At 36.4% G+C, this 15981-nt stretch overlaps 1 protein-coding gene across 2 annotated transcripts in view; it reads right to left on the bottom strand.

The window, feature by feature from the left end:
- Positions 1-15981, bottom strand: part of Svep1 (sushi, von Willebrand factor type A, EGF and pentraxin domain containing 1) — a 235937-nt gene that overhangs the window by 99911 nt on the left and 120045 nt on the right. For both annotated transcript variants that reach the window (XM_004848137.3, XM_021261140.2), the window contains 5 exons: positions 10597-10705; positions 8992-9156; positions 8231-8464; positions 6199-6360; positions 3786-3947 (listed from right to left, as the gene is read on the bottom strand). In XM_004848137.3, the coding sequence (XP_004848194.2) occupies positions 3786-3947; positions 6199-6360; positions 8231-8464; positions 8992-9156; positions 10597-10705 (832 nt within the window). The remainder of the gene's footprint in view (positions 1-3785; positions 3948-6198; positions 6361-8230; positions 8465-8991; positions 9157-10596; positions 10706-15981) is intronic.

Raw genomic sequence — 15981 nt, 5'->3', positions numbered from 1 at the left:
AAATAAAAATATAAAAACTTCTGTTTGGGGCAAGGATTTAGCTCATTGGCCATACACCTGCCTGGCAAACTGGCAAACACAAGGTTCTGAGTTCAACCCCTGGTACTAAAAAACCCAAAACTAAAAAACCTTCTGTTTTATTGTATTAAGGCATAAAACTTTTATTTGAGAGAATATGAGTGTTTATGAAACACTAAAAAGAAAGATAAATTCCATTAAAAACTCAAGATACTATAATGAATTAAACTGTTTTTATACATTTTCAGCACAATCTTAATCTTCAAAAAGAAAGATGTTTATGCCCTTATAAATTTACAAAATGCTGAAAATTATACAAATAAAAAATAATGATAAAATATTTAGTTAACAATAGATCTGTTGGCCTCTTAAAATAGCTAACTCATTGTTGCCATGTCTCTACTTTACTTTTTGGTATTGGAAGTGTAAAATATGTTTGCCTATAAAAATTAGTTTAAATTACATTCCAAGGACAGACAGTTGTCAGCAGAAATATACTTTCAAGGAATGGTCAATCGGCATTACTACATTACAGACAGCCTCTGCCTTATGGTTTGATTTTTTAGTGATGCAGAATTATATGCATTCAGTAGAAACCATACTTTTAATTTGGAATTTAAAGTATGGGTCTTTATTGTAAAGACCTGGGTCTTTAAAGTCAGCCTGGTCAGCCATATGGAGTACTCTCTTGTGAAGCTGGGCAGCAGCAGACTACTGCTCCTCCCAATTATCCACGTGATCATGAGTATAAGAAATACTGCACATACAGTATATATGTCTATAAGCTGATATTCAGTAGGGTAGAGATAGTAAGTGTATTTTCCACTTACAACACTTTCAATTCACCTTAGATTTATTAGGATGAAATCTAATTGTCAACAAAGGAGCATTTGTATTCACACATGTAGTACACATATATACATACATATTTAAGTATATATAATTATACAAATATATGTAATAATACTATTGAGTACATAATGCAGTACTAAACACATGCATGGGTTTTATAGCTTCTAATGGACTAAAGTTATGATAAAAGAGGGGAGAAATTTCACTTGGTATCAAAAATTCAGGTGCTTTTATCATACAAAAGAGTGAATAATGATGTAAGATAATAGGATATGTTAATTTATCTGATAGTAACCATTTCACCATGAGTATCAAAATATGCAACCTATCTAAAATATATACAAAAATAAATTAATAGATTCCTAAAGACAAAGACTGAGGTCAGTCAGTCGTCCTAAGTCTTCTTTTAACTTTATCCTAGAGCAGCAGGGTAAGAGGTGGTATCATTCTGGTTCAAAAATAATCTCTCCTTCTCCTACAGGATAGATTAACAACAGTGATGACAAGTCCTTTATTGTTCAGATACAAATTATTTTCAAGAAATGAAAAATTTCAGTCTTTTGTGTTTGTAGTCACAAACCAAAGAATATTTAATGACTTAGGAATCGAGAAAAGGCAAAATGTACTGTATAGAGAAAATTTTAATGGAACATAGTAATATACTTGCATTATAATTACTGTGTTGCTTAATATTTTATGTTCAATATGCTAAAGAAATGCAAGAATGATAGCTTGGCAAAAATAAGGTAAACTGTACGACACGCTCATAAAAGTAAATCAACACCAAAAGAGAAGGGAAAGAGCTGGAGATACAGCTCAGTGGTAGAACACTTGTCTACCACTTGGGTTCAGTCCCCAGGACTGGGGGAAAAAAGGAAAGAAGGAAGAAAAGAAAAAGGAGTGAGTTGAGACCTAAGAAAAACTACATAGGGGACCATTTCAGGACTCATCCATATTTAAATTTAAAGTAAATAGTGTTTATCCAACACTGCAGGAGAGAGTTTGAGGTTTTTATTCCTAAGGATACTAGGAGAAATGGACCAGTTACCAGAACTTTAGAGACTTTCTGGGAATTAGAAATGCTTAATCACAAATTTAGAGTCAGACAAACCTCAAGGCTCATTTAGAAAGTTAAAAGAAAAAATGTCAAATATGACCTCGTTTTGCTGTAAAAATCCTGGTTGCTTTTGTGGTCAGAGGAGAGTGGGAACAGAATTTTTTTTACTGTAGATTTTCTCCCCAAATTAGTTTGTATATTGACAAAATAAAACAGTCTCTAGCAGATGTATTTTAACAATCATGTGAAGCCTTGTTTGACTTTAAATTAAAAAAAAATCCAGGGCTGTTTTTACACAATGGACATGATTTATGAATTTCACTGAGGTCCTAGCAAAAAATATTTTTTAACTCTTCAGTGAAACATTAGGTTGATGAACACTACTCACCTGGTTATTCAGGTCTCTGACATTTACCTACTATGATCCTACTAGACTGAGATAGTTTAAACAGATGGAGCTCTTACAGCCTATAATTCAATGTATGTTTTCCCTTCTCTCCATGACATTTAACTTGTAAGGACTGCATCTCCCAAGATGCGATGCTGGGTACCCCACTCCCAACCACCACACACACTCCCCAGGCAGCCACTTTCTAAGATTCTCAGTCTCTTATCTCCATGGTTGTATGTGTGGCTGGAGTGCAAAGGGAGTAAGAGGTGTATATATGTGTCTCTGTGTGGCTTAAAGAAGTGGGGAACCAGCAGGGGATTTCTTAAAAATGCCCCTCATTCAATAAGGGAACAGATTTTTCATCTTTGAGAGGCCAAAGACTGCAGGTTTTTATATGAGTATAAAGAATGAGGAGGATATATGTTTTTAATCATCATTTTGTCATGATTGTTGTGTCCTCAGTGAGGCCCCAGAAGTAGGCCAGCAATTTTTTAAGTTTTTAATCCAGCTCTACTGACTTTGCATAATCGTTCCAAGTTTTTGGAGTTTCTGGTAGCAGGTTGACCTTGACTGTCAGTTCTGGCTTTCGTTGTCATTCTAAGTTTTCATCATTTATTTTTGTTTATGTCTTCATGAATTTTTGGTTGGATAATTATACTCAGTAGGGATGTTAGTCAGACATTGTTAAAAATTGGAATGCTAATCTTTCTATTTGGATTTATACCAGCAACTCCCATTTCCATTCGACTTCTATTAGTCCAGGAACTGGTTCAGCATTATCTGAAAACTGGTTAGAAATGCAAATTGTTGGATTCCTCCCACACCTACAGACTGAAAACTCTGGGGATGGGACCCAGCAATCTATGCTCCACCACCTCTCTGTGCTCACAATAGAGAACCACTGTCAGTTTTTCCTGTCACTTTAGAGTCATCTAGGGGAATTAAAAAAAAACAAAACAAAACAATGCCCAGGTTCTATTGCAGACAATTTACATCAGTTTTGGGGCTTCAGGATTTAAAAAATACTTATATTAATGTGAAGATGACTCTAATGTGGAGGCAGAGTGAATATCCACTCATGAAAATCTTCACATTATGGGGCATGAAATGTCAGAATTCATGGAAGACTTTATATTTAGAGTTCCAAGAAACACTAGACAAGAGTTCATTTCGTTAATGAGGAAACTAAGTTACCAGCTCAGATATATTTCTACCAACCCATAAAGCCACATATTTATTATTGTTTGAGGCCTGGGACCAAGTTTTATACTTCTTTTGTGTTTCTAATAGCATTAGCCAATTTTTATATTCAAGTATTGACTTGATGAATAAAAAGAACTCTCCAGAAAGAGTTACTTATAGCTTTACACACAGCGGACATGCAGTTTCTCTACAAATAGTCCACTCCTTCATGCACAGAGCATAATTTAGGTTTAAAGGAATATCCATGTCTAAAGCTGTGCCAACCTCCACAGGCAGAAATGTCCACAGCTCCTCTCTTCACAGTGGAAGTGGGTTCTGGACACAAGAGGCAGCTCCGGGAACCAAATTCTGGCTGATAAGTGCCCAGTGGACACGATTCACAAGTCTCAAGCCCATTGGATGAGTAAGTGCCTTGTTTACACTGACCTGAAAAGAAAAATGTAATATGATTAATAACAGTAATGTTAAGCTGCTTACAATTAGCTCTGTGCAGGGTAGGATTGTCCACATTTTAATATACAACAGAGTGAGGGATGTAAAACACTGCTCTTCCTGTTAACCAGGCATAAACACTGTAGAATTCCCATGCTTCTGTATACTAAGTTTTAGACTTGTTTCCAGGTACTTCTGTTTGGCCCATAGAGTGTGTTCAATAAATAGTTGCAGAATGAAGTTAGAAATGCATATCACAGAAAGGCATTACCATAAGAACAAACTTGGGCACAAAATAAATTCAAGTTGTGCCCTGGGGGATTTGTTCATGGAGAGGTTCTCAACTCATACATTGTTCTCTTGACAAACAAAATCCCAAATTGCGAGGTTGGGGCACCTTTGTGACTCTGTGTAAGAACTGGCTCTACTATCTCCTCCTCCCCAAAGACACCATTTCATTTGAGAGCTGGCAGAGTTGAAAATAAAAGTAGGCACAGCATTAGATGCAAAGAGGTTAAATTCATAATAATGGTATGTAGTAGAGCTGTCCAGGCCAGACACCCTGACTTCCAGGGCACTATCCCTTCCTGCTTCCTTTGTTTTCCAAATACATCTCTTTTTCAGCACTGCTAACAATCATACCCATTTCCTACCACCTAGACATCCACACGTGCACTTGCAACAATACCAAAGGGACACGATTTTGAAATTCCTTAGGTTGGGCATATCTTCTGTAGCCTTAATTATGAAAGAAAATGTCTCCATCAGAAATTCCCTTTGAGAACAGTAAAAATATTTTGAAAATATTGCATATTTTTGTAGTGTATGCATGTGTGCCTGTAGCAATTCATTTTCAAGCAAATGGAGAACTGATATTGTTATATGAAATATTATTCTAACAAAAAGCAAGCTAATGTTTGCTAAGTATCATGAAAATCTTTTCTACTAATTAATGTGAGAAAAATTCAGGCTAACTGATGAATGTGGATTGGAGTCTGACATAGAGAAATTGAGTATTTTCAAAAGGAAAAAAATAATTTTTTTTATAATGAGGGAAACATTCAGGGAATAATTTCTAAATAAAAGAATAAATAAAATTACTTTCAATTGTGCTCAGATTTCATTCTATTTGTCATTTAAATTTCTGAAATTTGACAAAACTCAGAAAATCCTACCCCAAAATATGGTACCTTGATATACTGGCTATTTTAAGCTAAAGAAAGCTGAAAAAACTGCAGAAGCAGGAAGGTCTCCCTGACCTCTTGCCTTTTCCTCCTGAAGCAGGTCAGAAGACCCTAATGTGGGAGATGCTCACCCTATACTTCACCTTCAGAGGAATATCCTTACCTCTGATTGGGGAAGGAACACAGAGAAGAATCTGAGCAAACAGGCCTTGTTAAATATCCCTAGTTTATTACCATTTGGCCACATCCTCCATCCAGCCATATTTCCTCAAACTACCCACTTCATCAAACTTAGCACAAACATACACAAGTTTTCTTGCTTCTTTGGGTCTTTATTTCTGAAGGTTCCTATGCTCTTTTATTATTTTTAAAAATTAACTTTATTGGTACATTTTAGGTATACAATATAATGACATTCATCATTGGAGATTTGCACCTTTACATAATCTATCTTGATTCTTATTTTTTTCCCCATTCCCCTGCCCTCCCTTCAAAACTCCTCCATCCCTCCCTATTTACAAAGACTGTTTCTATTTTTTCATTTTCTCATATTAATTCCATTCCCTTCTTTCCTTTTCCCTACCCCTCCCACTTCCCCTTCCCCTTTACACTTTTTCTTCCTATTTCACATTATCTGTTATACATTTTGATCCTTATTTACATTTTAAGTTTCTCACACCAGAGAAATTATTCAGTATTTACACATGTGTGTCCTATTTATTTCACTTAAGAGTATCTCATCAATGTGCATCCATTTAGCTATAAATTTCTCTAATTTCTTATTCTTTATGGCTGAGTAGTACTCCATTTTATTAAAAAAACACATTTTCTTTATCCAGTCTCCAGTTGATGGGCAACTGGGCTGTTTCCAAGTTTGAGCTACTACAAACTGTGCCTTATGGTGCTCTTATATTAAATAAATGTGTATGCTATTCTCTTGCTAATCTGTCTTTTGTTAGTAGCCTCAGCCATAAGCCAAGTGAAGAAAAGAAATCTGTCTTTCCCTGCAATTGAACACAAAATCCAGGATACTGCTGCTCAACATGTCCTTAAACCCCTACCTTTACATTCTGAGATACTTCTTGAATGGAGATATTCTGTGTGAGTCCCAGCAGGACAAAGCTTGCAGTCCAATTGTCCTTCTTCATCTTGATAAGATCCCAGGCGGCAGCTTTCACAGACAGAATGGTCCAGAGAGTAATAGGTTCCCAAAGGACAATTGACTGGAGAAACAAACAGGAAACACTGAATAAAGCACCACAGCCATGGAACACCCTAGGGTTTTTTTCCCCCAAGATTTAAAAGTAGCAGTGCATGATTCAAGGGTTTAATTTGGTTACCAGAGGTTTTCTCCCAAGATAAAATTTCCAGAAAGGTACTCCTAAAAACCAACAATAAATATTTTTTAAGAAAAGATTTTTAAGAAAATGCAATGTTTTATTGACCCAGCTTAGGACATATATGACGAGGCTTTAAAATATGAGTATAAGATCTAATAAACCAGATTACTATGGAAAATACAGTCAACAAAGAAAAAGCAGTTGGAAGAAAAAGATAAAACAATGAATATTTAATTTGAGGCTTTGAGATATTAAAAAAATGTTTTCTCCATTATTCCTCTGAATGCTCTCCCTTATAAAATTGTATGCCATCACAGTATAATTTCTAGACACAAAACCAGGCAAATGCAGTAAGATTAAAACAGATGCATTAAGTGGAGTTTTGTTTCCAATTTCATGAGTTATTGGTTCTGAAGGCAAATCTGAGGCATCCTCAGACATAAGGACTCTTTTCAAAACCTTTTGGAGATTTGGTTTTCTATCTGATGGGTTTGGAGGGGTTCAGAAATTCTGAGCCCAAAGTTAAATTCATGGCAGAAGTTACAATCAAGCTTGTACAGAGGGGACGCTTGAAAATAATACCAAGGTGATTCTGGGACATTAAAGTGTATAATTATTGCCTGAGTACTTATTTAAAATGCATATCCCAATCCCCTTCTTCCAAAGTGTCAAATGATTAGTTTTGGGTTGTGCTCAAATCAGGATGGGGTTCATAAACATTTTAGGTGATTCGGACACAAGTAGTCTGAAGGTGACACATTGACCAAGGCCATTTGTGATCTTTTTTCACAAGGTAGCTTGAAATGACAATTTTAATGTCTGTGATGGGCTGACTTTGTCATATTATGGAAAAGCCAATAAGCTCTTGGAATGGTGATAAGAGCTACTGAAGAAGATTTTCTGGACAGCACACATAAGGCAGGTCTACAGAGAGATTAACTGAGACTCTTATCATTTGGTTTAGCTAAGTGAACAGATATCAGAGGAGATTCTGCTAACTATAAATGATGACTTCTTTGGCGAATAGGTTGGAATTGGTCCAGATTGTGGCAGTCTAGATTAGGGGCTAAAAGTAAAGGGACTAGGGGAAGGGAGAGTGGGGCATGACTGCTTAACAGATCCAGGGTGTCCTTTTGGGATAATGAAAATGTTTTGGAAATAGATGGAGGTGATGGTTGCACAACATTGTCCATGTATGTAATGCCACTGAACTGAACACTTAAAAATGGTTAATTTAAAGTTATGTGAATTTTACCTCAATTAAAAATATAGTTAAGACTTTGGAATTTGCTGCCTCAGTGGGAATCCAGCTGTACCACTTTTGATGTTAAGCGGTAAGTTGTTAGCCGTCTGGGTTCAGTTTTCTGGGCTTAATAACCATGGTACATCATGGAGTTGAAGAACAGGGTTAAAAACATGACAGATGCTCATCCGGCACTAAGAAGTGGTCAGAAAATGTTAGTTGCTGTTATTGGAGCTACTGCTAAAAACTACAAGGCTTAAAGATCTAAAACTAAAACTAAGATTCAAATCCCTATCTGAAATATTTTTCATGTCCTGACCAAGAGTGGTTTCTTTGATTCTGAAGACTATGTATTTTACTACTACAGTATAGTAAAAATAGCAACCATACAAAAGCAGCAAAATGTCTGTTGTATTTTAACATTCCTTTATCCATAGTTGTAAAATGATTCTACCCATCTAATGTGGCCAAATAGGCGTTCAGTATTTGTGACCATGGGGAAAGTCTTACCACACATGCGGCCTCTCAGCACAGAGCCTGGTCTGCAAAAGAGAAAAGCCTTTTCTGTTTCCAAAGAATTGCTGTCAGCTACAAGCATTTCAGAGGCAAGTTGGAAGGAATACATGGGCTCTGTATTGAGGGTTCTTTTCAGTCGATTTGTAATAGTTTCCAGTGTCTTAATGAGCCGCTGCTGATTTTCCAATTCAAGGGTATCATTTCTTTCCTCGGGTAATGGCACACTAGCTGAGATGAAAACAAAACAAAATAAAACATAACACACACACATGGCATTTTGAAAAGGCCACTGTAGTTAGTTTTTGCCAAAAAAGAAACTCTATTTTAAACATCTTTCTGGAAAAATTAATTCAGAATAAATTTGACTACTACTCACTGAATAACTAGTACATAGATCATATTAAGAACAGTATAATTTGCTTTAATCCTTTCAGATGATGGGGGTACATTACTTTTTAGAAGGGGTTCTTCACTAGAACATATTAAATTGCTGCAGATTCTTGCATTTTAAAAACATGCCTATATCATCATGCTGGCATAAAAATGAAGCAGGATGCTTGCGGCTGAGAGGACCATGAAATACACCTGATATTAAATAGCAAAACAATGATGAAGCTTTGTTGATTGTGCTTTCTCTAATTTGCCATTCCAAGGTCATTTCTTAATAATGGTAACTAATGACAGATTTGAGAAATAGGTTTCCAATCCAAGTTTTCACACAACACAATTTTTTCAAAAAGACAGATTAGCCTCACCTGTGATATTAAAAATTAACTTAATTTTGTGGTCGGACAATGGGACACTTCTTTTAATCCGTGAAGATCTGGCTTTGGTGACGCCAATGGGTGTTTCTTGCACAGCATCCAAGAAGTCATCATAGGAATAATCCAGCCTGGTGGCTGCACCCCAGCCACCTGGTCCTGATGGTTGGGGCACAGAAACAAATGATTGTACATTGGCAACGCCGTCAGAATTTAGCTTTTAATTGTTAAAGCACACATTGAATTGCTCTTGACCATGATGGACCACATACAGCATTTTGTCTATAATCTATTGCAATATTTGGACACTTCTTATTTAGGTAGCCAGCAAATTACACTAAAAGAAGGTATCTAGGCACTATACCATTCTATTTTGAGTAAATACTTAATTAACTTTCCTAGATTTATAGAAAAAAGGGGGTGGGGTAGAATTCTAATCAATTCTTACTTCACTTTGGGGCTGGCTTCAATTTAAAAAGTATCAGTTTTTTAACTTAATGCACACAGATTTCCTTTATTCATGGTTTCTGCATCATAATTTAAAGGTGGAATAGTTTCTGAAGACAGCATGTAAGTTAAATGTTTTTAGACTGGAACTACACTGGAGGTGACATGGATACGTGGGATTCCCTAGATATACTTAGTGTCATTGTGATTAACTACCACAGTTCATACTGTGACTTCGTGATGTATGATGTATGGTTGTGTAATGTTAATCAAAGCACTATCATCTTTCTGAACCTCAGTTCCTTCACTTATAAATACAGATAACGAGTCTTACCACATAGGTTTGTCTGTAGCATAGATGAGACTATATGTATATACAAACCACCTGGCTGAGTATTTGACTCATTATAAAACCTCAGTAAGTGATATTAACATTGTTCTGATGCTTAGTTATATGCTTTAATAATAAATTATAGTCATATAGTCTTTCCACTTAAGTTAGTTGCTTTCAGAGTTTGTTTGCCTTTATTGATACTTTCGGCTATTAAAATGAATGGGGATCAATATTTTTGTTACTTCCCCTAAATATTTCCCTACAAGTATTATATACCTATCATAGAGAAAATATCATACTTAGGAATAAAAATAATAATATAATAATAATAATATCATACTTAGGAAGAGCTTTAATAAAAAATGTCAAAGTCTACACAGAGAAAATCTGAAAATGTCACTTATATTGGACTTAATTAATTGAATCTTAACACTCTTTTGGTGAGGAATATGAATATTTTTCATGTGTGACTTTTAAATTAATGATTTGATTGCAATGTCAATTGAATGGTATATAAAAATTGTTGTTAGTACTTTATAGCTATTATGATTCTCTTCTATGATATCATATCACTATTTGGATTTAACATCCCAATGTGATTTCATTTTTGTCATCTTGAAGGCTTTTGTCTAATACTTTGAAACAATTTAACTGTTCCTAAAATTTAGTAGATGTATAACGATAGATTCATATAGCCATTGTAAAATATTTGATACATAAGTTAATAAGTTAATTTTTCTAGCTTGTCCCATTCTTCTGGAATTGTTTTATTGGGTAGATACATCTTGCAAACTACTGACACTAAATGATGCAATTACCAATTGCAAAGCCATTTTCATAGTCATAATTATATTCCAGGCAGTATTTTTTGGTCAGGTCCTCCAGCTTACAATCAATGTCATCAGCATCACTGCAAAATGTTGGGACCTGCAAACAAAAAAGGAAGATGATAAAATGTGAGTGACATCTCTGTGTGCTTTGGAGGAGCCCTTTACTTTCCTGGCCTTCATGTCCCCATTAGCAGGAGTGGAGTGAGAGCTCAGAGCTCTGCGTGCTCCTCAAAAGTCTCCTGACATCCCACCTCCCCACCTGCAGTGACCAGTAGGGTCAGCCTCATACCTTTTATCTATGTTTATGTCAATCACCACTAGCCCAGGACTCCAGTGACAGCTCTGCCTCTAGACTTTTACCCCATAAGTCGCTTCAGTCCTCTTCTCTGTCCCTATCTCCCACCTCCACTTAGTGCCCAAATCTTCCTCTGCACCCTCTGAAGTGCACAGACAATGAAAGGCAAATGTCCTATTATTTCCTGCATCCTCTCTTTATGTTCCCTTCACCTTTGCTCTAAATGAAACCCAGCCTTCCAGTTTTCTGGAATATTTTTTAAAAAATGATTCTGAAAGTGTAAGAGATTCTGGCATCCTGGAATTCTAGTAGTTCTGGAAGTGGAGGGATCATCTTCCTCATTCTTCAGTTGTATTTCCAGGTCATTCCCTCACTCCTCCTTAAAACTTTGTAGTTCTGAAGCACACACCACCCGCTATGCACTCGTCGTACCTCTTGCAGAGTTTTCCCAGTCTGAGACACCATCTCATTCCTTATTCATCCTATGGTCTCCTTGGCTTCTCGGCTCCTTTTCCTCTTCTCTCTTGTCTTCCCAACTTCCTCTGCCACTCACTCCCATGAGTTCCCACCATTGGCCTCTGTGCTCCTGTATACCCTGCCTTCCTGCCTCCTCTCTCGCTCACAGTCTGCAGTCTACATCCAAGCTATCAGCAAGTCTTACTAAACCTACTTTGAGAAGCTAGCTCCAAATCCATTCTCCCTCACCACATCCAGAGCCACCCAAGCCGGATCATCTTTTACTTGGTCTTTTCACACTCTTCCACCCTCCACTTCTCCCACTGCCCAAGGTCATAAGACAGTTTGTCCCTTTAAATGACTTTCTTTCTCACTTAATGTAAAAAGCAAAGTCTTTACAATGACTTTCAAGGTTTTCTAGTCTCATTTCTCTTCTCATTCCTACTTTCTCTGTCCTAGATCTCTTTGACCACCTTTATCACTTATCATCTCTACTCTTACCACTGTGACCACTTTATGGTTTGAAGTTTCTGTAATCCTGCCTCAGGGCCTTTGCACTTGCTGACCCTTCTGCCTGGAGTGCTCTTCTCCTACATATGGTAGTGGCTCACTGCCTCATCCCTTCAGGTCTCTTGTCAATCAGAAACTTATTAATGAGGTTTCCCATTTTCTGCTTTATGTTATTCCATAGCACTGTGCCATCTGGCACATTATACATTTTCTTGCAATTTTTTTATTGTTTATCTACTTGTCAGCATGTAAATACTATGAGCACACATAGTTTTGACAGTTTTATTCACGTCAAAATTCCTAGTGCCTAGAACAGAACATAGACACTAAATATTTATTAAATATTTAATAGCACATTCTGGCCCATTTAATAGCACACATCAGCTCATTATATCAAAACCTGCTACAAACTTAACTTGTGGTAGATACTGAATCTAACATACTCAAAGTCATTTTGACACAATCTTCAATGTGGATTCTATTTAAAAAATTTGAAGAATACTTCATCAGTTTGGGATAGAGTATAATAACTACAAGTGTATGGTTGCCTTTTAAATGATCTATAACCAGAGTGCCCCACTGAGTGCAATAGTCTTTTTTTTCCCATTAAGTTTATTGGTATACTTTCGATATAAAATACAGTCATCATTGGGATCTTGTACCATTACATGAGTCTCTTGGTTCTTATTTTTTTCCCCTTCCCTTGACCTCCCTTCACCCCCTCCATGCTTCCCTATTTGCAAAGAACTTGTTTCCATTTTTCTTCCTGTTCTCATATTTTTTCCTTTCCCTTTTTTCCCTTCCCCTACCCCTCCCAATTCCCCTGCTCTTTTAGACCTTTTCTTCCTGTTACACAATATCAGTTATACATTTTTTAAATTACAATATTAAGATCTAGGAGACATTATCACAGATTTTACAGAATTTAAAAGAATATAGAAAGCATATTACAAAAATATTTTTTGAAATAAATTTGACAACTTCTAAGAAGTACCTTGGAAGACAAATTAATGAAACTAACTCTGGAGGAAATATAAAATTTGAATAGCACCTATTAAAGAAAGTATATTCCTAGCTTGAAAATTTACCTATATGACAACAGCAGGCTCATAAACATTTTAACTGATAAATTATATCAAACAATTAAAGCAGAAAAAAGAAGGAACACTTCTCCCCTCATTTTAGGAACTCAACATTGTGCTAATCCTAAAACTGGATAAAGGTAATAGAAGAAAAAAGTATGAACAAAGATAGAAATTTGTTTAACAAAACAAACTCTTAGAAGTCAGATCTGGCAGGATGTAGAAAGTGGTTTTGTTATAGGGATGGCAGTGTTGGTTCAGCATTGGAAGATCAACCCCCAAAAGTCATCATTTAAATAGAGAAAAGGAAAAAGCCATATGATCCTGTCACTAGTTGGAGAAAAAGTATTGGACTCAATTCTACATCTGTTCATGCTAAAAGCTATCAGGAGACTAGAAGTAGAACAGAAGCTTCTCAACTGATTAAAGACATGTACTCCATACTTCCAGGGAGAATGCCTTGTATGAATGGAGAAGATACAATGCTTTCTCCTTAAGGTGGGGAACAAGGGCAGATATGCTTACTCTTTATCAGTCCATTAAACGTTGAAACCTAGTCCCCACCAAAATAGTCTGGCAGTAAAATGACACAATTAGGATAGGATTGGCATGGCAGAAGCAAAATCTTTATATGTAGAAGAAATGATCATCTACAGAGAAAATACTAAGAAATCTCTAGGAGCCCCTAGAACTTGTACTTGAATTTAGCAGGATTAGAAAACACAAGGTATATATAAAAATTCAGGTCTGTGTATACTTGCCATAAATGAAGAATTGGATATTGAAATTTAAAAGTTATGTAGGAGTACAAAGGACCTAGAAAAGTTAAAAAAAAAAAACAAAAACAGTGCTGGAAGACGTTTAGTACCTAATTTTAAGACTTCTTCTAAAGATACAGTAATCAAGGCAGTGTTGGTGTAAGGAAAAACATATAGATCATTTGAATAAAACAGAGAATCTAGAAATAGAACCACACATGTATGGTCCACTGAGTTTTGAAAGATTATTTAACATTAGCATTTTATAGAATATAAACTCAACTCAAGAGCCGAGGAAGAGATAGTATTTGCAGCAAATGGCACTAGAACACCTGGTATCCGTATATAAAAAATTAACCTCAACCCTTTTTTTCCATACATGAAAATAACTTGAAGGGATCTATGAACCTAAATAAGAAAGCCTAAAAGTATAAAACTTTAAGAAGAAATTATAAGGGAAAATATTTATGAATTCAGGGTAGGCAAGAACTACCTAGGATACAAAAAAACATGATGTATAAAAGAAAAAAAATCGATAAATGAGATTCCATCAAAATTGAGAACTTTAAATGACATCGTTAAAATGAAAAGTAGTCCTTAAACAGACCATATTTACAATGCATATAACCTATGACCAGAATATAAAAAGAATTCTTAGAGCTCATTAATAGACAACCCAATTAAAATGTAGACATAAGAAGATAAATAGCCAGTATAGCACAAGGAATGGTGTGCAACTCTAGAATCAGAAAAATACTGATCAGTACAATAATAAGATTGAATTATACACTCATTAGGGAGATGAAGTCAAAAGTTTTAAAAGCCTTGTCATGACTTTTTCTTTTTGTTGGATTCTCCCCCTTTGTGTTTAATTTGTCAAGCCCAATGGATTCATTCTGCTAGGTTTCCTGGGGTTGTCATCCTCATTGTCTTTTCCTAGGGTATTGGCTAAAATTTTTTGGAGTGCCGGTTTGGTATTCATGAAGTTCCTGAGGTGCTCTTTATCATGCAAGTATCTTATTTCTCCATCAATTTTGAAAGATAGTTTTGCAGGGTACATCAATCTGGGTTGGAGGCTGTTTTCCTTTAGGGCTTGAAATACATCACTCCAAGCTCTTCTTGCCTTGAGGGTTTGCATTGAGAAGTCTGCTGTGATTCTGATGGGCTTTCTTTTGTATGTGATTTGTTTCTTTTCTCTCACTGCTTGTAGAATTTTGTTCTTCTATTGGATTTCTGGAATCCTAACTATTATATACCTATGTGTAGATTTTTTTTTGATTAAGGCTAGCCAGAGTCCTATATGCCTCACTTATCTGTATGTCAAGTTCTTTTTCCCTCCTTGGGAAGATTTCTGCCATCACTTCTGTGAACAATTTTTTATGTCATCTCCACTCTCTCCTCTTTCTTCATTGACTCCAATCAGTCTTATGTTATTCTTCTTTGCATCATCTAGCAAATGCTGGATTGATTTCTCATGGTCCCTTACAATTTTAAAGCAATTTTTCTTTTCCTGGTCACTAATTGCAATCTTATCTTCTATAAGTGAAATTCTATCCCCACATTGGTTCATTCTGCTGCACAGATTTTCAATGGAGTTTTTAATCTCTTGGAAATCTGTTTGTATCTGTTTTATGGATTCCATTTGTTTCCTATGTTGGGATTCCATCATGTTCCTCAGATCTTCTATTTTTTTATCTGTGTCTTCTCTAGATTTATTAATCATGTCTTGCACCATGAGCAAAATCTTTGCTGTTATCTGAATAATTATTTCTGATTTCATTTTTCCCAGATCCTCTTTTGTTGCCAGTTCAGCGAGTCCAGGTGGTTGAATATCAGATTGTTCCATCTCATTTCCCTTTCGGGTTGCTGTAGGTGATCTGGAAGTCTGTTTTTGAGGCTTGTTTACGTGTCTTCTCATTTCCATGGGAGGGGGTGCTTCTGGCACCCACACGGCTCACCTTCTCTGCCCTAAGAGCTTGGGATGGCAGTGGGGGAGCTTCCTTCCAGGTTCTGGGACCAGCTCAGCTTCTCTGCCCTAGGAGCTTGTGATGGCGGTGGGGGAGCTTCCTTCCAGGTGTTGGGACTGGCTCACCTTCTCTGCCCTAGGAGCCTGGGATGGAGGCGGGGAGCTTCCTTTTGGGTGCGGGGAGCTTCCTTTTGGGTGCTGGGACCAGCTGAGCTTCACTGGCCTAGGAGCCTGGGATGGAGGTGGGGAGCTTCCTTCTGGGTGCTGGGACCAGCTGAGCTTCTCTGCCCTAGGAGCCTGGGATGG

The sequence above is a fragment of the Heterocephalus glaber genome, unplaced genomic scaffold (genome assembly GCF_053883595.1).
Source record: "Heterocephalus glaber isolate CG9 unplaced genomic scaffold, H.glaber_assembly_v1.0 deba00001481, whole genome shotgun sequence".
Taxonomy (NCBI): domain Eukaryota; kingdom Metazoa; phylum Chordata; class Mammalia; order Rodentia; family Bathyergidae; genus Heterocephalus; species Heterocephalus glaber.
The sequence above is the reverse complement of the archived record's forward strand: the minus strand, read 5'-3'. Positions and strand labels throughout refer to the sequence as shown.